The 21,230-nt window shown below is 44.9% G+C and overlaps 1 protein-coding gene across 1 annotated transcript in view; it reads left to right on the top strand.

Moving 5' to 3' along the window:
• The window catches only part of PDE11A (phosphodiesterase 11A), a 472,505-nt gene that overhangs the window by 283,143 nt on the left and 168,132 nt on the right, over window positions 1–21,230 (top strand). Inside the window, exon 6 of the mRNA XM_066575784.1 lies at window positions 4,569–4,701. Coding sequence (XP_066431881.1) covers window positions 4,569–4,701 — 133 coding nt within the window. The remainder of the gene's footprint in view (window positions 1–4,568; window positions 4,702–21,230) is intronic.

Raw genomic sequence — 21,230 nt, forward strand, 5'->3', positions numbered from 1 at the left:
TAGGAATAGCACGAGATCATAGCAGATCGCGCCCTATGCCGCACCAGGAGCCGGCTGTCACTAGTAGCCGGCATCCCGCTGCGACAGCAGGGGGCATCAGAGATGTGCCCCCCCCCCCCCGCTGTTAACCCCTTCCCTGCCGTGATCTAAGTAGATCGCGGCAGGCAAAGGGTTCACAGAAGGAGTGCGCTCCCTCTGTAACTCCATCCGGCTCTCGCAATAACATCGCGAGAGCCCGGCTGGTTGCTATGGCAACAGGATGCCAGATACCGGCCTTCTGTATTGCTATAGCCTGTGATCGCTATAGTAAGCAATAAGGCATGGCAGGAGAGAAGTCCTGCCATGCCTTATCGTAGCGATCTGCAGTCCTGCTGTGTAAGTCCCTCAGAGGGACACAGACTGTGTAAAAATAAGCGCAAAATAAAGTACATAAAATAATGTTAAAAAAATGTTAAAAAACCCTTCTTTTTATGCTTTTTCTCATATTGGCATAAAAAAATTAAAAATCCCACATATTTGGTATCGACGCGTCCAATAAATTGAACATGCTTTTTATCCTGCACGGCAAAAAGCGTTAAAAAAAATACTAAAAAACTAAGGCAAAATGCTAATTTTTAGCATTGTGCCTCCCAAAAAAATCAATAAAAGTGATTAAAAAAACATGTGTACCCCAAAATGGTACCAATAAAAACTACAGCTCGTCTCGCAAAAATTAAGCCCTCATAGAGCTCCGTCCATGGAAAAATGAAAAGGTTATAGGAGTTTGAATGCAGCGAGTTTAGAAAAAAATTATATAATTCCAAAAAAAGGGTTTTTATTGTGGAAAAGTGGAAAAACCTAAAAAAAATATAAGAATTTTGGTATCGTTGTAACCGAAGTGACTCACAGAAAAAGATGCAGTGTGTCATTTATGCTGCATAATTAACGCTTAAAAAAAAAATCTATGGCAGAATTGATGCGTTTTCTCCCCCTACGATCATAAACAAAATAATAAAAGTTTTACAATGTAGTCTGTGTACCCAAAAATGGCACTGATAAAAAATGACAGTTCGCCACGCAAAAAACAAGCCCTTATACGGCCGCGTCGACGGAAAAATAAAAAAGTTATGGCTTTTGAAAAATGAAGATGAAAAAATACCAAAAAGCGTTTGGTCCCCAACGCCAAAATAGGCCGTGTCCTTAAGGGGTTAAATGGATAGTCCAATAGTATATATGAAACATATAAAAATATATTCCGTCCTGCTGTAAAGGTGAGTTAGTAATAAGTATTGTAATAAGTAAAAACTGCAATACATGAATTAGGATCACTATGGAACTTATTGTCACCACTGCTCAGTCTAAGGGCTCATGTCCACGGGGAAAATAGGATTTAGGATCCGCAGCGGATCTCCCGCGCGCGGATCCGCACCCCATAGGGATGCATTGACCACCCGCGGGTACATAAATACCCGCGGATCGTCAATAAAAGTGATTTAAAAAAAAATGGAGCATGAAAAAATCTGGACCATGCTCCATTTTCATGCGGGTCTCCCGCGGGGACGGCTCCCGCAGGCTTCTATTGAAGCCTATGGAAGCCGTCCGGATCCGCGGGAGACCTAAAATAGGAATTTAAAGCATTTACTCACCCGCAGCGGACCGCGAAGCTCTTCTCTTCCTCACCGCCGCATCTCCCTTGCTTCGGCTCGGCGGATGTGCCCGGCGCATGCGCGCGGCACGTCGACGACGTGCCGGCGACGTGCCGCCGGCGTCAGGAATTCATCCGCCGGCCGAAAATGAAGATCCGGCCGTGAGGAACAGCTGATCTTCTCCGCCCGCGCCGGATGGTAAATACTTTTAAATTCTTATTTTCGGCGCTCATGTCCGCGGGGCAGGAGGGACCCGCTGCAGATTCTACATGTAGAATCTGCAGCGGATCTGATTTTCCCCGTGGACATGAGGCCTTAGGGTGGATTTAGACGACTGTATATCGGCTCAGTTTTCACGCCGAGCCAATATACGGTGTTCTCATCTGCAGGATGGGGGGGCTGGAAGAGCCAGGAGCAGGCACTGAGCTCCCCCTCCCCCCTCTCTGCCTCCTCTCCACCCCCTCTCCGCCCCTCTGCACTATTTGCAATGAAAGGAGCCAGAACGGGGGCGGGGCTAAGTTCTGAGACTTAGCCCCACCCCGTCCCGCCTCTCCTCATTGCAAATAGTGCAGAGGGGCGGAGAGGAGGCAAAGAGGGGGTGGGAGCTCAGAGCACTGCTCCTGGCTCTTCCAGCCTCCCCCCTCTGCAGAGAGACACGACGTATATCGGCTGGACATGAAAACCAAGCTGATATACATTTGTCTGAATCCAGCCCAAGGGTGATTTCACATATGGCAGAAAAATCCACTATGGATAAATCTACTTGCCAAATCTGATGACTATTTCTTGCAGATTTGCAAAGGGTGAAATCCTCAGCACTTCCACATCAAAATCTGCCCTTTGAGTGCAGATTCACACGAGTGTATGCGCAAAAACGCTTGCCTCAGCGCAATGTATTTGCACACGAATGAGGTTGATTTGCGCTCCTATCACTGTAGTCTTTGTGAACGCAGGGCTGGTTCACGTGTGTGCGTGACACATGGGAAAAGGATATTTATCCTAATGAGATCCAGATGTTCTTTTTTTTCGTAGTTTTGTGCATTTTTCCCACCTCTCATAGACTTCTATGGGAGCCTTTGCTGCACATGACGGAAAGAAAAAAGAGCAAGACCTATGTTTTTAAAAACATGCTCTTGAGAACAAGCCTATTGAAATCCATGGGTTCTAGTCTGTGTTTTGCGTGCTTATATTATACGTTTTTCAAAAACGTGCACAAATACTGTTCTGTGAAGAAGCCTTAAGTCATGCAGATTTTGCACAGAATTGTGAGAAGCAGATTTTTAGGCCATGTATAAAAGCCCCCTAAAGAAGCCACGGTAAAAACAACATACTAATGATGTTAAGAGGCCCAATAGCAACAGAACTGGCATGCAGAGTTTTGAAGTTTTAACCCTATCGTTACCGGACAGACAACACCGTTTAGAGGAAGCAGTGGGGATCATCAAAGTTCAGTTCAGTAAAACAGAGGAGGGCCTGGCTATAGCATCAATAATATGACCCTAAAATGCATCAGTTTTACAGCCGCCTGAAAGTGCCTCTAGACTATATCCACATGGGACATATCGTCCAGGGTGGGTATGAATCCATGGCAAAAAACACCATTTTGGTGCAAATTTGCTGTGGATATAACCTCCTCATTTGAAGGGGCAAAATTCATGATGACAATCCGAAACTGATTGCAGGTGCTGAATATGGCACAGTCTGTGGGAAGGCGTTACACCAGTTCAGTGGAATGTACAATAAAGAATAATAATAACATACAACAGTATTTGAATACAATAAGTTTACTAACGTCTGATTAACATTATACTTCAGTCTGTATCCTACAAATAGTGTCCTTAATTTTGTGCACACTGTATAGAATTATCCCAGTCCATATATGATTTACCCTGGGCAGGGGCATAAAGCTCCACAGATGCTGGTTGAAAATAAGAATCTCCTCCTGCATTTACACACACAGATCACTCAAAATTCATCAGAAACTTAACGTTTTGAGCGATCATTTTGCATAGGTACCAATGGGCTAAATCAACCCTTTAGTATTTCATTGCATGTATTTAGAGAGCAGTGTGTGGTCTGTTCTCTAAATACATCGCTATTGTTCTCCAGTGGGACAGTGGCTGTTAACAGCTGTTAAAGAATGTTATCACCTGTTATCAGTGCTACCTGGAGAACTCAGCATGTGGTCTGTCTTATCTTATTGTCCTGAGTGATTTCATGCGGAGCTGAAGTCAGAGATGGACGAAAAGTGCACGGTAAGTGCAGGATGGGCGCACATTTACACACAACGATTATTGCTCAAAAGATGGCTTTTGAGCAGATTTTAAGCGATAATCGCTGTGTGTAAAAGGGCCTTTAGTTTTGTAGGAACTTTGGTTAATCAAATGACTAAATCCACTAACTGTAATATGCAGTCACTGGGTCCTGAACAAATTATTAGCGCAGTATCTTACTGATGATGGTGATTGTAATACAAGTAAACATCATCAGCAATTCCCTAATACAGCATTAACATTTCCTGATGTCGTCCTGCAGACACTCTCAGCAGAATAAAGGTTGGCACTTACAAGCTGTCTGGTATCGTAATATCCTACCTGCATAGTCCGATCACAGAAGACAGGCAGCTATGAACTGTACTTGTATAATGCTGATGGTAGTAACAAATTGGACATTATTACCAGACGGCTTGCTCTTGTAAAGAGAGCAATTTCAATAATTTTGCTAATTCCCTAATATAATTTTTAATGTGGCTTCAATGTGGGGCTTTAATGTAGGAGAAGGGAGAGTTCAGACTGGATACTGGAAACAACAAAGCTTGGCTTCCTTACTCTATGATATTTGCATTTGTATTATACCAGCATTACCTTCAGTGATAGTTTGATTTTATATCTTGTTTGTTTAAATTACTTTTTATTGCAACTTATTTCCTTTTTATTCTTCCAGTTTTAAAGACAGCTTGGAGAAATCCTCATATTCTGACTGGTTAATAAATAACAGCATAGCTGAATTAGTTGCTTCCACGGGTCTTCCAGTTAACATAAGTGATGCCTATCAAGACCCTCGCTTTGATGCAGAGGTAAGTGGATGGATGTGCAGAATGTGTGCAAATTACAGTATTTTCACTGGATCAGAAAACCAAGGGAATATTGATTTGGGTGTAAACTGAATCTTTAGCTGATTCTACCAAGCTGTGAGCTGTTGTGATCACAGAAGGGCTCACACACATGAACATATTATCAGTGGCATAGGAAAGGAGGTGTGGCAGGTGCAGGCCGCATGGGTGCTATCACTCAGGGGGGTGACCGCTCAGCTGTGGTCCAGCCCATTGCACTCTCCACCCCTGCCCGCTGTCTTGGAGGAGCAATCCATAGAGGCGGACACTGGACGGAGGTGGCACAGCTCAGGAGTGTGAAATAGCAAAAAAAAATTTCCACCATAAAACACTTTTAAAAATTAAAACAAATAAATGTACATAAAATGAGTGTCACCATGTTTGTAATAATTTAAACAATGAAAATATTTGCGTTATTTACCCGACATGCTGAACAACATAAAAAATAATTTAAAGGTCAGAACTGCTATTTTTCATCCATTTGCGTTGCAAAAAAATGCAATAAAAATTGATCACAAAGTCACATGTACTCCAAAAAGGTATCAATGAAACTACAACTCTTCTCACAAAAAAAGACCTTGCAAAGCTGCATAGGTGGAATAGTAAAAAAAATGTATTGGTCTTTAAATACAGCGATGCAAATTCATTTTTCTTTTTAAAAGTCCTTACACCGCTCTATCCATAAAATCAGATGCTATGGGTCTCAGAATACGGTGACAGAGATTTAGTTTATTTTGTGTTTTTAGTGTGCAAAAGTAGTAACACGTTAAAAAAATTCTATAAACTCGGTATGGCCATACTCGTGCTGATCCAGAGAGTAACATCATATTGTATTTTTTACCATATGGTGAAAGCCGATAAAACAAAACCCAAAAAACAATTAGGGAATTTTTTTTCTTACATAAACCCCCCCCCCCCCCCCCCAAAAAAAATGAATACGTTTTGCAACATATTAAACGTACTCCAAAGTGGGGCCATTACAAAATACAACCCGTCCCTCAAAAAACTAACCTCATTTGACTATGTTGATTGGCAAAGTTATGGCACTTCAAGTACCATAATGAAAAAACAAGGAAAATGGCAAAATAGGCTGTCACTAAGGTATTAGCTACTTAACTTGTTCCATGTGTCTTAAAGAAGTTCTCTGCTTTAGATAAACTACTGCTTAGACGAGTCTGTTGACAAGGGAAAAGGTAATACTACAGAATGGCCATTCATATGACTGGTCTCCTGTTCCACCAGCACAGCACAAGGTTTCCCAGAGCGGCAGCTGCTCTTAGGCCTCATGTCCATGGGCATAATTTAATTGCGAAATCCATGTGGTCACCCGTGCGGATGATCCACAGTTCAATATGCCCACAGAGTATCATTGGGCATCCGCAGGTATTTAAATACCTGTGGATGTCATTTTTCTTTTACGGGTGTGCGGATCACACATGGGGAAAAAAACGCAGCATGCTTCATTTTTCTGTGGATCCTGCAGGGACCGCTTCCCTTTAAGGCCGCCCCGACACAGGGCGTTTTCAGCAGCGTTTTCAGCCCTGTGCTAAACGCTGTACAATGCTCCCATTCATTTCAATGGGGCTGCTCACACAAGGCTGAAAACGCTGCTTTGAAAAGCGCTACATGTTCTATCTTTGGGCATTTTCAGCTGAGTCTCCCATTGAAATGAATGGGCAGCGTTTTTAGTTGTGCTGAAAACGCAGCTAAAAACACAGCATTTTGAAAACTTCCTGTGTGAGGGAGGCCTAAGTCAATGGAAGCCGTCTGGTCCGCGGCATGCCTGTAGCTGAAACTGCGAACATGCCGCGGGAAAGCAGGAGATTTAAAAAGAGAAAAAAGGCATGTCGCATGCGTGCAGCATGCCGGCTGGCGCGCTGAGCACCTCTGCCGTGCAGAAGAAAGAAGATCCGGCCGCGACGGAGAAGACCCGCTTCCGGACAGGTGGGTAGATGTATTTTTTGCGTCATGTCTGCGGGCACTGCAGGAATCTGCTGCGGGATTCCACACTCAGAATCTGTGCGTGCCCGTGGACATGAGGCTTTACTGTTCTGCACTAGAGATGAGCGAGCACCAAAATGCTCAGGTGCTCGTTACTCGGGACGAAATTTTCGCGATGCTCGAGGGTTCGTTTCGAATAACGAACCCCATTGAAGTCAATGGGCGACCCGAGCATTTTTGTATATCGCCGATGCTCGCTAAGGTTTTCATTAGTGAAAATCTGGGCAATTCAAGAAAGTGATGGGAACGACACAGCAACGGATAGGGCAGGCGAGGGGCTACATGTTGGGCTGCATCTCAAGTTCCCAGGTCCCACTAATTAAGCCACAATAGCGGCAAGAGTGGGCCCCCGCCCCCCCCCCCAACAATTTTTACTTCTGAAAAGCCCTCATTAGCAATGCATACCTTAGCTAAGCACCACACTACCTCCAACAAAGCACAATCACTGCCTGCATGACACTCCGCTGCCACTTCTCCTGGGTTAGATGCTGACCAACCCCCCCCCCCCCCCCCGCACGACCCAGTGTCCACAGCGCACACCAAAGTGTCCCTGCACAGCCTTCAGCTGCACTCATGCCACACCACCCTCATGTCTATTTATAAGTGCGTCTGCCATGAGGAGGAACCGCAGGCACACACTGCAGAGGCTTGGTACGGCTAGGCAGCGACCCTCTTTAAAAGGGGCGGGGCGATAGCCCACAATGCTGTACAGAAGCAATGAGAAATATAATCCTGTGCCACCCCGCCATCAGGAGCTGCACACGTGGGCATAGCAATGGGGAACCTATGTGCCACACACTATTCATTCTGTCAAGGTGTCTGCATGCCCCAGTCAGACCGCGGTTTTTTATAAATAGTCACAGGCAGGTACAACTCCGCAATGGGAATTCCGTGTGCACCCACAGCATGGGTGGCTCCCTGGAACCCACCGGCTGTACATAAATGTATCCCATTGCAGTGCCCTGGACAGCAGAGCTAACGTCAGATTAAATGCAGGTGGGCTTCGGCCCACACTGCATGCCCCAACCTGACCGGGGTTTTTAATTCATAGACACAGGCAGGTACAACTCCCTATTGTGAAGTCCCTGTGGACCGACAGCATGGGTGGGTGCCAGGAAGCCACTGGCGGTACATAAATATATCCCATTGCATTGCCCATCACAGCTGAGGTAATGTCATGTTTAATGCAGGTGGGCTTCGGCCCACACTGCATGCCCCAGTCAGACTGGGGTTCTTTAGAAGTGGACACATGCAGTTACAACTCCGTGTGGACCGACAGCATGGGTGGCTCCCTGGAACCCACCGGCGGTACATAAATATATCCCATTGCAGTGCCCATCACAGCTGAGGTAATGTCATGTTTAATGCAGGTGGGCTTCGGCCCACACTGCATGCCCCAGTCAGACTGGGGTTCTTTAGAAGTGGACACATGCAGTTACAACTCCGTGTGGACCGACAGCATCGGTGGGTGCCAGGAAGCCACCGGCGGTACATAAATATATCCCATTGCATTGCCCATCACAGCTGAGGTAATGTCATGTTTAATGCAGGTGGGCTTCAGCCCACACTGCATGCCCCAGTCAGACTGGGGTTCTTTATAACTGGACACATGCAGTTACAACTCCGTGTGGACCGACAGCATGGGTGGGTGCCAGAAAGCCTCCGGCGGTACATAAATATATCCCATTGCAGTGCCCAGCACAGCTGATGTAACGTCAGCTTTAATGCAGGTGGGCAAAAAATTAATTGGATTACACTGTAGGCGAGGGCCCAAAAAATTGGTGTACCAACAGTACTAATGTACGTCAGAAAAATTGCCCATGCCCAACCAAGAGGGCAGGTGAAACCCATTAATCGCTTTGGTTAATGTGGCTTAATTTGTAACTAGGCCTGCCTGGAGACAGCCCAGTTAAAATAAAAATTGGTTCAGGTGCAAGTTTCAACGCTTTAATGAGCATTGAAACGAATAAAAATTGTTTACAAAAATTATATGACTGAGCCTTGTGGGCCTAAGAAAAATTGCCCGTTCGGCGTGATTATGTGAGGTTTCAGGAGGAGGAGGATGAATATTATACACAGATTGATGAAGCTAAAAGGTCCACGTTTTTGATGGTGATAGAGAACAATGCTTCCATCCGCGGGTGCAGCCTATGTATTGCTTAGGTATCGCTGCTGTCCGTTGGTGGAGAAGAGAAGTCTGGGGAAATCCAGGCTTTGTTCATCTTGATGAGTGTAAGCCTGTCGGCACTGTCGGTTGACAGGCGGGTACGCTTATCTGTGATGATTCCCCCAGCCGCACTAAACACCCTCTCTGACAAGACGCTAGCCGCAGGACAAGCGAGCACCTCCAGGGCATACAGCGCGAAATCAAGCCACGTGTCCAGCTTCGACACCCAGTAGTTGTAGGGGGCAGAGGCATCACGGAGGACGGTCGTGCGATCGGCTACGTACTCCATCACCATCCTTTTACAGTGCTCCCGCCTACTCAGCCTTGACTGGGGAGCGGTGACACAGTCTTGCTGGGGAGCCAGAAAGCTGTCAAAGGCCTTAGAGAGTGTTCCCCTGCCTGTGCTGTACATGCTGCCTGATCTCCGCGCCTCCCCTGCTACCTGGCCCTCGGAACTGCGCCTTCTGCCACTAGCGCTGTCGGATGGGAATTTTACCATCAGCTTGTCAGCCAGGGTCCTGTGGTATAGCATCACTCTCGAACCCCTTTCCTCTTCGGGTATGAGAGTGGAAAGGTTCTCCTTATACCGTGGGGCGAGCAGTGTGTACACCCAGTAATCCGTAGTGGCCAGAATGCGTGTAACGCGAGGGTCACGAGAAAGGCATCCTAACATGAAGTCAGCCATGTGTGCCAGGGTACCTGTACGCAACACACGGCTGTCCTCACTAGGAAGATCACTTTCAGGATCCTCCTCCTCCTCAGGCCATACACGCTGAAAGGATGACAGGCAAGCAGCATGGGTACCCTTAGCAGTGGGCCAAGCTGTCTCTTCCCCCTCCTCCTCATGCTCCTCCACCTCCTCCTCCTCCTCCTCAACGCGCTGAGATATAGACAGGAGGGTGTTCTGACTATCCAGCGACATACTGTCTTCCCCCGCCTCTGTTTCCGAGCGCAAAGCATCTGCCTTTATGCTTTGCAGGGAACTTCTCAAGAGGCATAGCAGAGGAATGGTGACGCTAATGATTGCAGCATCGCCGCTCACCATCTGGGTAGACTTCTCAAAGTTTCCAAGGACCTGGCAGATGTCTGCCAACCAGGCCCACTCTTCTGTAAAGAATTGAGGAGGCTGACTCCCACTGCGCCGCCCATGTTGGAGTTGGTATTCGACTATAGCTCTACGCTGCTCATAGAGCCTGGCCAACATGTGGAGCGTAGAGTTCCACCGTGTGGGCACGTCGCACAGCAGTCGGTGCACTGGCAGATGAAACCGATGTTGCAGGGTGCGCAGGGTGGCAGCGTCCGTGTGGGACTTGCAGAAATGTGCACAGAGTCGGCGCACCTTTCCGAGCAGGTCTGACAAGTGTGGGTAGCTTTTCAGAAAGCGCTGAACCACCAAATTAAAGACGTGGGCCAGGCATGGCACGTGTGTGAGGCTGCCGAGCCGCCACCAGGTTACGGCCGTTGTCACACACGACCATGCCCGGTTGGAGGCTCAGCGGCGCAAGGCAGCGGTCGGTCTGCTCTGTCAGACCCTGCAGCAGTTTGTGGGCCGTGTGTCTCTTCTCTCCTAAGCTGAGTAGTTTCAGCACGGCCTGCTGACGCTTGCCCACCGCTGTGCTGCCGTGCCGCGCAACACCGACTGCTGGCGACGTGCTGCTGCTGACACATCTTGATTGCAAGACAGAGGTTGCGTAGGAGGAGGAGGAGGGTGGTTTAGTGGAGGAAGCATACACCACCGCAGATACCACCACCGAGCTGGGGCCCGCAATTCTGGGGGTGGGTAGGACGTGAGCGGTCCCAGGCTCTGACTCTGTCCCAGCCTCCACTAAATTCACCCAATGTGCCGTCAGGGAGACATAGTGGCCTTGCCCGCCTGTGCTTGTCCACGTGTCCGTTGTTAAGTGGACCTTGGCAGTAACCACGTTGGTGAGGACGCGTACAATGTTGCGGGAGACGTGGTCGTGCAGGGCTGGGACGGCACATCGGGAAAAGTAGTGGCGACTGGGAACTGAGTAGCGTGGGGCTGCCGCCGCCATCCTACCTTTGAAAGCCTCCGTTTCCCCAACCCTATACGGCAGCATCTCCAGGCTGATAAATTTGGCTATGTGCACGTTTAACGCTTGAGCGTGCGGGTGCGTGGCAGCGTACTTGCGCTTGCGCTCCAACACTTGCACTAGCGACGGCTGGACGGTGCGCTGAGAGACATTGGTGGATGGGGCCAAGGACAGCGGAGGTGAGGGTGTGGGTGCAGGCCAGGAGACGATAGTGCCTGTGTCCTGAGAGGGGGGTTGGATCTCAGTGGCAGGTTGGGGCACGGGGAGAGGCAGCGGTGCAAACCGGAGGCGGTGAACGGCCTTCGTCCCACCTTGTGGGGTGCTTGGCCATCATATGTCTGCGCATGCTGGTGGTGGTGAGGCTGGTGGTGGTGGCTCCCCGGCTGATCTTGGCGCGACAAAGGTTGCACACCACTGTTCGTCGGTCGTCTGCACTCTCAGTGAAAAACTGCCAGACCTTTGAGCACCTCGGCCTCTGCAGGGTGGCATGGCGCGAGGAGGCGCTTTGGGAAACAGTTGGTGGAATATTCGGTCTGGCCCTGCCTCTACCCCTGGCCACCGCACTGCCTCTTCCAACCTGCCCTGCTGCTGCACTTGCCTCCCCCTCTGAAGACCTGTCCTCAGTAGGCGTAGCCAAAACCAGGTGGGGTCAGTCACCTCATCGTCCTGCTGCTCTTCCTCCGAATCTTCTGTGCGCTCCTCCCTCGGACTTACTCCAATTACTACTACCTGAGTGATAGACAACTGTGTCTCATCGTCATCGTCATCGTCCTCCTCACCCACTGAAAGCTCTTGAGACAGTTGCCGGAAGTCCCCAGCCTCATCCCCCGGACCCCGGGAACTTTCCAAAGGTTGGGCATCGGTCACGACAAACTCCTCCAGTGGGGAGGATTCGGAACCATTGCTGCCCATTCTGGGCAGGGGTCCGAGAACAGTTCCTGGGAGTCTGCCTGCTCCTCAGAATGTGTCATTGTAATGGAGTGAGGAGGCTGGGAGGAAGGAGGAGCAGCAGCCAGAGGATTCAGAGTTGCAGCAGTGGACGGCGCAGAACTCTGGGTGGTCGATAGATTATTAGATGCACTTTCTGCCATCCACGACAGGACCTGCTCACACTGCTCATTTTCTAATAAAGGTCTACCGCGTGGACCCATTAATTGTGAGATGAATGTGGGGATGCCAGAAACGTGCCTCTCTCCTAATCCCGCAGCAGTCGGCTGCGATACACCTGGATCAGGAGCTCGGCCTGTGCCCACACCCTGACTTGGGCCTCCGCGTCCTCGCCCGCATCCACGTCCTCTAGGCCTACCCCTACCCCTCAGCATGCTGTATTACCAGTAGTGCAGAAACAGAACGCTGTAATTAAATGTGCCACTTATTGGCCTGTGGTTGGAGGCTGACTTCGCTTACGGAACGCACAGCAGAGCCAGGAAAGAATTTTGCGCAATGCTGCTGTAACACTTAGCTCGCTGCGTATGAATTAGGACAACTACCCCCAGCAGAGACGCAGTACAGTCAGGACGGTCACAGGCAGCCCAAATAGATTTTTTTTCCCAAATTTTTTTGGAAAAGCCCACTGCCTATATAGACTGTATATGTCTTTCACTGTCCCTGCCTCACCACCACTACTGGACCTGGACTATGTAAAATAACTGCAGAACGCAATGCTCTGCACGGCCGATATACAAAAAAAAAAAAAAAGTGCAACACTGCAAAAAGCAGCCTCAACAGTACTGCACACGGTCAGATGTGGCCCTAAGAAGGACCGTTGGGGTTCTTGAAGCCTAAAATCACTCCTAACACTCTCCCTATAGCAGCTCCACCATCAGCAGCACTTTCCCTGATCTCTGTCAGAATGCATCTGTGGCGAGCCGCGGGCGGGGCCGATTTATATACTCGGGTGACACCTGATCTCCCCAGTCACTCACTGCAGGTGGGTGGTATAGGGCTTGAACGTCGCAGGGGGAAGTTGTAATGCCTTCCCTGTCTTTCTATTGGCCAGAAAAGCGCGCTAACGTCTCAGAGATGAAAGTGAAAGTAACTCGAACATCGCGTGGTGCTCGCCTCTAGTAACGAGCATCTCGAACACGCTAATACTCGAACGAGTATCAAGCTCGGACGAGTACGTTCGCTCATCTCTATTCTGCACCAAAGAGTGAAGTTCCAAGTGTAGGACCCTACTCTATGACTTTCATATGCCCTAATATGGCATATGAGCTCTTGGCACAACCCTTTTAAGTATTACACAGTGCTCATTCAATTCAATGGGTTATCTATATAGTGCAGGACATGGCAGGTCCTCCAGAGTGTGAGATGCTTTTTGTAACTGCTCAGGATCCTGTTTAGGGGACCCCCACTATTAATTCAAAGATCCCTGATAGGGCACCTTAAAATGGGTTTTCTAAATCCGACAATGCATATAACTTGGTTAAAAAAAAAGCTCTTTGGGATTTAAACCTTAAAAATATGTTGTGAGGGCTGTGGGTTTATGAAAAGATTTGTTGAGCTTGTACATATAGGAACAAATCCAAATCTGCAATAATCAGCAGTGGATTTCCAAAGCGAGATGACTGGACATAACATTGATTAGGAAAATTTTGCAAAGGTCTGTAAGAGCAATTTTAGGGAAACTGAGAAAATGAATGTCAGGTGTAATTACAGTTTTGCCCAAAGGTAAAGTCAGGAAGGCAAACAGCATATGACATTTTCTAGAGCTGTAGATATGCTAAGTTAGCCCTTCCATTGTGAAGGAGTTAATTCGGCTGTCTCATCTCGGTATCACATACTGCTTAAGCCTGTGCCAATATGCCATTCTGCATAACTTTCACAAGAAAAATAATAATGTGCGATTCATATGTTTTAAAGGGCAATAATTATTTTCAGAATTTCGGTCACAAAAATGTTCCATCTTCATCCTGAATTGTGCGGACCTGTCTTCTGCAGAAAGTCAAATGACTCTAACAACATTGATTCAATGGGAAATCTGCCCCCACTTTCACAAGTGCTCATCATCCCCATTCCCTAGTTCCCACTTATTCCGGTCTAATTCCACTTATGTAGTCATTTATTTCTGTGTCTAGTGGCAGTATATTAAAACCACTAAGAAAGCTGCAAATTCTACAGGATAAATTGTACATGAATTTTTTGAATTTGTGAAACCTCTTACTTCAAAGTGACAAAGACAATCCAACATATCCTTCAGGACAGGATTAGCGTCCCTAGTCAGCCTGTCACATTTCCAGCAAAGTCTACCGTGTCACTGGCTTGACGAGCCCACTTGGCAGACACTTGCTGGAGATATGTCCGGCAACAGTTGCACTGTTGACTATGCAAAAGTAGACTTAAAAAGGATATCGGGGTTTGTATGAATGGGACTTAAAAACCAATTAGAGAACTCTTATTAAAATTCTGAATCCCCATCTCATGGCCTGAGTAGAGAGTAGTTATGAAGAGCATCTATGATTCTGGAAGACCTTCCGGTCCTGCATTACAAAGGCAGCCCATTGAGCTGAATGAGCACTGTGTAATGCTTCACTATCCCTGTAGGGGCACTGCAGAGAAAGTGAACGCTTTCTGCCAAGTTTCCTCAAAGAATATCAATGACTGTCCCAGCAGGGGGACACCTTGTGATCAGCTTATTATCTTGTGACCCTTGTAACAAATAGGGGTTGTCCAAAGCAAAGGAGCCCCTTAAATGAATATCTACTGTATAACACCATGTTATTTTGGGGTCCAACACTTTTGAATTCCATAGTACTGTGTATCTTTTGTTCCTAACAATCCTCTACATGTACTACGCTGTTTCCATATTTCCCATTCACTCCTATAGAAGTTACAGAAACAGTGCAAGATAGCCCACTCTGAAATTTCCATACAAAGGACTGTTCCCATCACTGCTATGTTAGTTGAGATAGGAATACCCCTTTAAGAAATGCATAAAAAATGCAAAAAATAATTACCATTTATAAGTTGATGCTATAATGGGTCAGGTCTATGAAATCAGGACCCCAATGGCACCAAGCCTTGCAAAACACAATGGGGAAAATTTACAAAGCCTGGCATTTCCAGACCCAGTCTTAGTATAATTGCCCTCGGCGCACAATGCACTTAAGAGACATACACCCCTCCATGTATTAGGTGCATTTTGCCATGTGCCTATACATAAATGTACCCTAGGTTTGACTTGGCATACATTGCTGGTATAATTTATGCCAGTTTTTGTCGTAATTTATGCATAAATTTGTTGGTTCAGGGCAGCCACGCCCACTCCCAACAAGCTATACTAACTTTTTCAAAAGTGGGGAGGCTGGTGCAGAAGGCCTAAAACTTATTTTTCTGCAAATCCTCACTTGTGCAAAAATGTGACTCTTTTCGGAAGAAACTGGCATAAAAACCTTTATGCATGAAACTATGTAACCCACAGCCTACGAAGTCGCCAATTTAGATCCTAGTTTCTTGGTAAAAACATTTATCACACACGACTTCATTGTTTACATGGAAGAAATAACCAGTAGCCCGGCAGGGTATAAACACAGATACATTGTATTCCTGGACCAACTCAACTGTACATACTCACTGCACTTTTGCTTGCTAATGTCCCGAAGGACTGTAGCCAGGGAACATTATTATGGCAGCAAGTGGATGGTTGACCTAATAGATAGTTTGACCTAAAGTTTGATGCAGATTTACTTGGAGGGCATTTTATGCGCACAACTTCCATAGAGAAGTATTATAGATCGAATCACATACTTCTTCTCTCAGCTGGATTGTAAAATATTCATCATACCACAACATGAATAGTCGAGGAAAAACACTGTTCTTCAAACATGCCTCTAGAACTTTGTTTCGCCTGTGATAAGATGTCAGAGCCAATTATGTCAGCGGGTGCATTTCAGATGTAAATCCCATTGCTAGCCATTGCCGAAGCACTGAAGTTTTGAATTGAACAGAAGTGACTTCTTAGTATGTCCATTGATATTTTTGGAAAAAAGTAACTTTTACCAATTCTAGTTCTTGTCCGTTAGGACTACATTGATGATTTTCTTATTCACTTAACAATAGATATAATTATAGAGCTGTAAATAATTATAAGCTTGCATTGCATTTCTAACTACGACTGGTTTTTTTTAGATGAATACTCCCTTAAATTGAATGTCTACCTCTGAATACATTTTTTTTTGTATCAGAATGGTTTCAAATGGAATCTGATTTGTTTTTATACATCTTTTTTTAGATTATAGCTTAGTTTAGTTCTGTTACAGAGCTCTAAATCCCCTGCATGGTCATACATTTAAAATACAACATTCTCGCTGCCTGAAGTCACTACTAGAAAGAGGAAACTTAAAAGCTTACTGTATACTCATAGAATCCTAGAATGGTAGAGTTGGAAGGGACCTCCAGGGTCATCTGGTCCAAGCCCCTGCTCAATGCTGGATCACCAAATCATCCCAGACAGATATTTGTCCGGCCTGTGTTTGAGCATTTCCATTGAAGGAGAACTCTCAACCTCCCGTGATAACCTGTTCCACTCATTGATCACCCTCACGGTCAGAAAGCTTTTTTTCTAATATCTTATCTGTGTCTCCTCCCTTTGTTTCATCCCATTGCTTCTAGTCTTTCCTTGTGCAAATGAGAAGAGGGCTGATCCCTCTGCACTGTGACAGCCCTTCAAATATTTGTAGACAGCTATAAAGCCTCCTTTCAGCCTTTTTTTGCAAGCTATACATTCCCAGTTGGGTGCCCAGAACTGGACACCGTATTCCAGATGAGAAACGACTAAGGAAGAGTAGAGGAGGGGGTGGGGTAATTACCTCATGTGATTTACTCTCTATGCTTCTCTTAATACATCCCAGAATTGTGTTTGCCTTTTTGGCTGCTGCATCACATTGTTGTCTCATGTTCAGTCTATGATCCATTAGTATACCCAAGTATTTTTTCACATGTGCTGTTGCTTAGCCCAATTCCTCTCATTTCGTATGTACTTTATTCATTTTTCTTGCCCAGATGTAGGACTTTGCATTTCTCCTTGTTAAATACCATTCTGTTAGTCGCCGCCCACTGTTCACGCTTTTCTAGATCTTTTTGAATAGTCTCTCTCTTCCCTAGTGTTAGCTATCCCTGCTAGCTTTGTGTTGTCTGCAAATTTGATCAGTTTCCCCTCCGTTCCCTCCACAAGATCATTTATAAAATGTTGAACAACACTTGGCCTAGGGCAGAGCCTTGTGGTACCCCATTTGATACATTCTTCCACTTAAATGTGCAGCCATTTATGACCATTCTTTGAGTATGGTCACTCAGCAATCCCATATTTGTTCATTTTTTCAATAAGTATAGTATGAGATACTTTGTCAAATGCTTTACTAAAGTCAAGAAATACTATATTCACCACATTTCCCTGATCAACCCAGTTGGTGATTCTGTCAAAGAAGGAAATTAGATTTGCCTGGCATTATGTGTTTGTTACAAACCCATGCTAGCTCTGGTTAATTATTATTTTTATCCAAGTACTTGCATACATGCTGTTTAATAATTTGTTCAAAGATTTTTACCGGTATAGAAGTCAGGCTCGCAGGCCTGTAGTTTCCTGAATCCAACTTCTTCCCTTTTTTGAAGATTGGGACAACATTTGCCCTTTTCCAGTCATATGGGACTTCTCCTGTTCTCCATGAATTTTCAAAGATTATGGCAAGTGGTTCAGCAATTACCTCAACTGCTTCCTTTAGTACCCTAGTATGTAATTCATCTGGACCTTGAGACTTGAATTAATTTAAGTTAGCTAAGTGTTCCCTCGCCATCTCTCTAATAGCCTGCATCTTTTATTCCCCCAATAGCACAGGGAAGTTCAGTTGATGTTCCATCTACTTTCAGAGAGAAAACAGATACAAAATATGAATTTAAAAGTTCAGCCTTCTCAACATCATTCTTAACCAATTCACCAATTTCATCTTGCAACCATCCAATAACATCTTTGACTTTCTTTTGCTTTTGACATATCTCTAAAATCCTTTATTGTTTTTGGCCTCTGTTGAAAGCCTCACTTCATGTATTAGCTTTAGCTTTTCTGACACTTTCCCTACGGTTTCTGCAGACCCCATTATATTCTTTAAATATTCCCCCCTCTTTCCATTTGATAAACATAGTTTTATTCATTTTTAACATGTGTGCAAGTTCTATGTTCATCCATCCTTGTTTCTCTAAATGCTTCCCATTCTTCCTTCTTTTAGGGATTGCTAAAAATTGTGCTTTGAGAATCTCATTTTGCAATATTTCCCAACCTTCTTGGACATTTCTGTCCTTAAGAACATCCAGACATTGGATTCTACCTACCCTCTTTCTGAGTTAATTAAAATCTGCCTTTCTGAAATCCAACCTTGAGGTCTGAGTTTTCTCAGGTTTTATCCAAAATTCAAGGATAGCATGATCACTGCCTCCTAAAGTCCCACCCACCCTTACTTCCTCAACCATTCCTTCCCTGTTGGTAAGAATTAGGTCCGAGATAGCAGATCCCCTTGTTTTCTCTAATACCTTTTGGAAGATAAAGTTTGTCAGCAAGAGCGGATAAGAATTTGTTGGATTTCTTACTTTTACCTGAGAGAGATTCCCAACAAATGTCTGGATAGTTGAAATCTCCCATAATCACTATGTCATGCCTTTTTGAGAGCTTGGCCATCTGGTGTAGAAAGAGTTCATCCATATCTTCTGCTTGTCCAGGCGGCCTATAGTAAATGCCTACAATGGTGTCCTTTCTGTTTTTCTCTCCTTGTATTCTTACCCAAACAGTTTCTACAGAACTACCATGCTCTGAAGCTTGCTTTCCGTGGAGATGGATGTTTTCCTTATATATAACGCAATACCTCCTCCCCTTTTTTTAGATCTGTTTCTTATAAATAATTTGTATCCTTTAAGCCTTGTATTCCAATTATGTGTATCATTCCACCAAGTTTCCGTGATGCCTATGACTTCATATTCTCTTCCTGTGTTAGGAGCTCCAAATCCCCTTGTTTGTTTCCCATGCTCTGTGTATTTGTGTAAAACATTTTAGTTTTTGCTCCTCTACTTTCCTTCAGAATTTTTTGTCTCTGTTCTTTCTTTCTCCTTCTAATACTGAGGTACTCAAATGTATTAATTAGCTGTATATTTTTACCGGAAACTGTCCAAAAGAAAACTGTCAGGCAACCAATTACAGTGCAGCTTTCATTCCTCATAAAGTTCCTGAAAATAAGAGCTACTCTGTGATTGATTGCCATGGGCAGCAAAGACAGTTTTTCATTTAAGCATATTCATAAGTCTGCTCCATTGTGTTTTAAGGGGAACCTCTCACTTTAAAAAATGGAGTCCATTCTGCAGGCTGCATGTTTTAGAGCAGGAGGAGCTGAGCCGATAGTAATATAGTGTTGTAGGAAAAGTTTCAAGGGACACTAACGTTTCAGACAACTTTACTATGTAACACGATTTTTGTTCCTGGGTTATAAAGGTTATTTCTTAATTGGTTCTATCATAGAAACATGGAAAAAAAAATATTAAAATGCAAAAACTTTGTTTTTGTGGTGTCTACACATTGAAAGGTTAAAAATGGCATATTTTCATTAAGGAAAATTACAAACTTTTGGGGTTCAGGTAATAGGACAAAAAACATCATTCGATATCAAACCAAATATATATTATAACCAAAATTCTATGAATGTATGAAAAGGAAACTAGAGATGTGTCGTTTTGTGAAACTTGCGAGAGTATGTCAGATCGCTTTCACGGAGTAGTCCCCAAATGTAGTCACCCGTCATGTTTTCATTGTAGTTTCCCTGGTAGCGACGTTCAAATTGTAGGATGTCTTGATGAAAGCACTATCCTTGCTCCTCTGAAAAAGCACCCAAATTCTCTACAAAACTACTGATGAGAATTAAGGATATGTACTTTTAAAGACATCCTGCAGCCCATTGTGCTATAGTTTTTCACCAGTGTCAACCAAGTGAACATAGTTGTCCCTGCTATTCCAAGGACAAGGATAGCATGAAAACTTAGTAAACCTTCCTTGAAGACCCATCTAGATTGCAACCATTTTAAAGTCTCCGATAACTTCCCAGCCGTATTTCAATGCATTTGGCAATCTCTTCACATTTTTGTAGTCTTCTTTAAGTTGAGCTGTAAGGGCAAGAGGAAGAGAAGGATACTTGTTACCATTATGGAGAACAATTACTTTAAGATCTTTTTGGCTGGGATGGTATGGTTTTCTTTCACTGGTTTCATATTTAGCACTGTAATTTGGCAACATCTTCACGGCTCTCATAGTTACTACTGTCATCACCAAGGCGATCTTTTTGTGAAGGAGTAGGAACAGGAAGTTCTAGGCCATGTAGCACAGGAGCAATAGATGATAGGATATTTGAATAAATGACTGCAGGTATATTCTTGCCAGCACCTTGTTTAGAAGGGTCCACCATGCAAAAATAGCAGTCCATGGATGATCAGTGGGTTCTCGCCAAATCCATGAAATGCCAAACTTCGTAGCCCTCTTTTCTCCTCTGTGCCATCCTTCCAGAGTTTTCTTACAATTTTCACATGTGAAATGTGGAGCCCATGATTTGTCCTGGTCTTCAAGAGGCATCCCAAAGTATGCCTTGTATGCTTCACACATCTTAATTGATGATGAAATGGAGAACCTTTTTCCTCTTGCTTTAATAAATTCCCCACAAATATAACAAAATGCATCTGCTGATGCTTGCAACCTCTGGCAGCCATATCTGTGTTGAAACAGTGTGAAAGCTGTGGGAAAACTAAATTGAACGATGACGCACTTATGTGTTTATATGGATTCGAACGAGTAACAGTGAATTCAGCGATATTCTATCGGAATCTGGAGGTACTCAACACCTTACTGACTTCTGATACTCCGATAAATAATAATAAAAACATTTTTTCTTACTTTCCAACTAATGAAACAGACAAATTTTGTTTTCACATACTATTGTGCATTTAATGCACATGAACAAAGAAATTTGAACATAGTGCGTAAATATTAGAATACGTGAATATTATTGTGGCAGCCAAAAAAAAGCGAAGTTTCTGGAGTATAACCACTGCTTTCAAAGTAAGTACAGGACAATTAACACGTTTGTGACCTCCAAAAAGGCCTTTTGACGGCCTCTATTGGCGGCCTATGTATGAAGAGAGATCGCGGGGGGTGATCTCTCTTCAGCTGACATCTCGCGGCAATAGCCCCGATAGGCTGCTCAGCTTATCGGGGCTGCCAACCCTTTAAATGCCCTGAATGATGTTTG

This window comes from Eleutherodactylus coqui, chromosome 8 (assembly GCF_035609145.1).
Source record: "Eleutherodactylus coqui strain aEleCoq1 chromosome 8, aEleCoq1.hap1, whole genome shotgun sequence".
Lineage (NCBI taxonomy): Eukaryota > Metazoa > Chordata > Amphibia > Anura > Eleutherodactylidae > Eleutherodactylus > Eleutherodactylus coqui.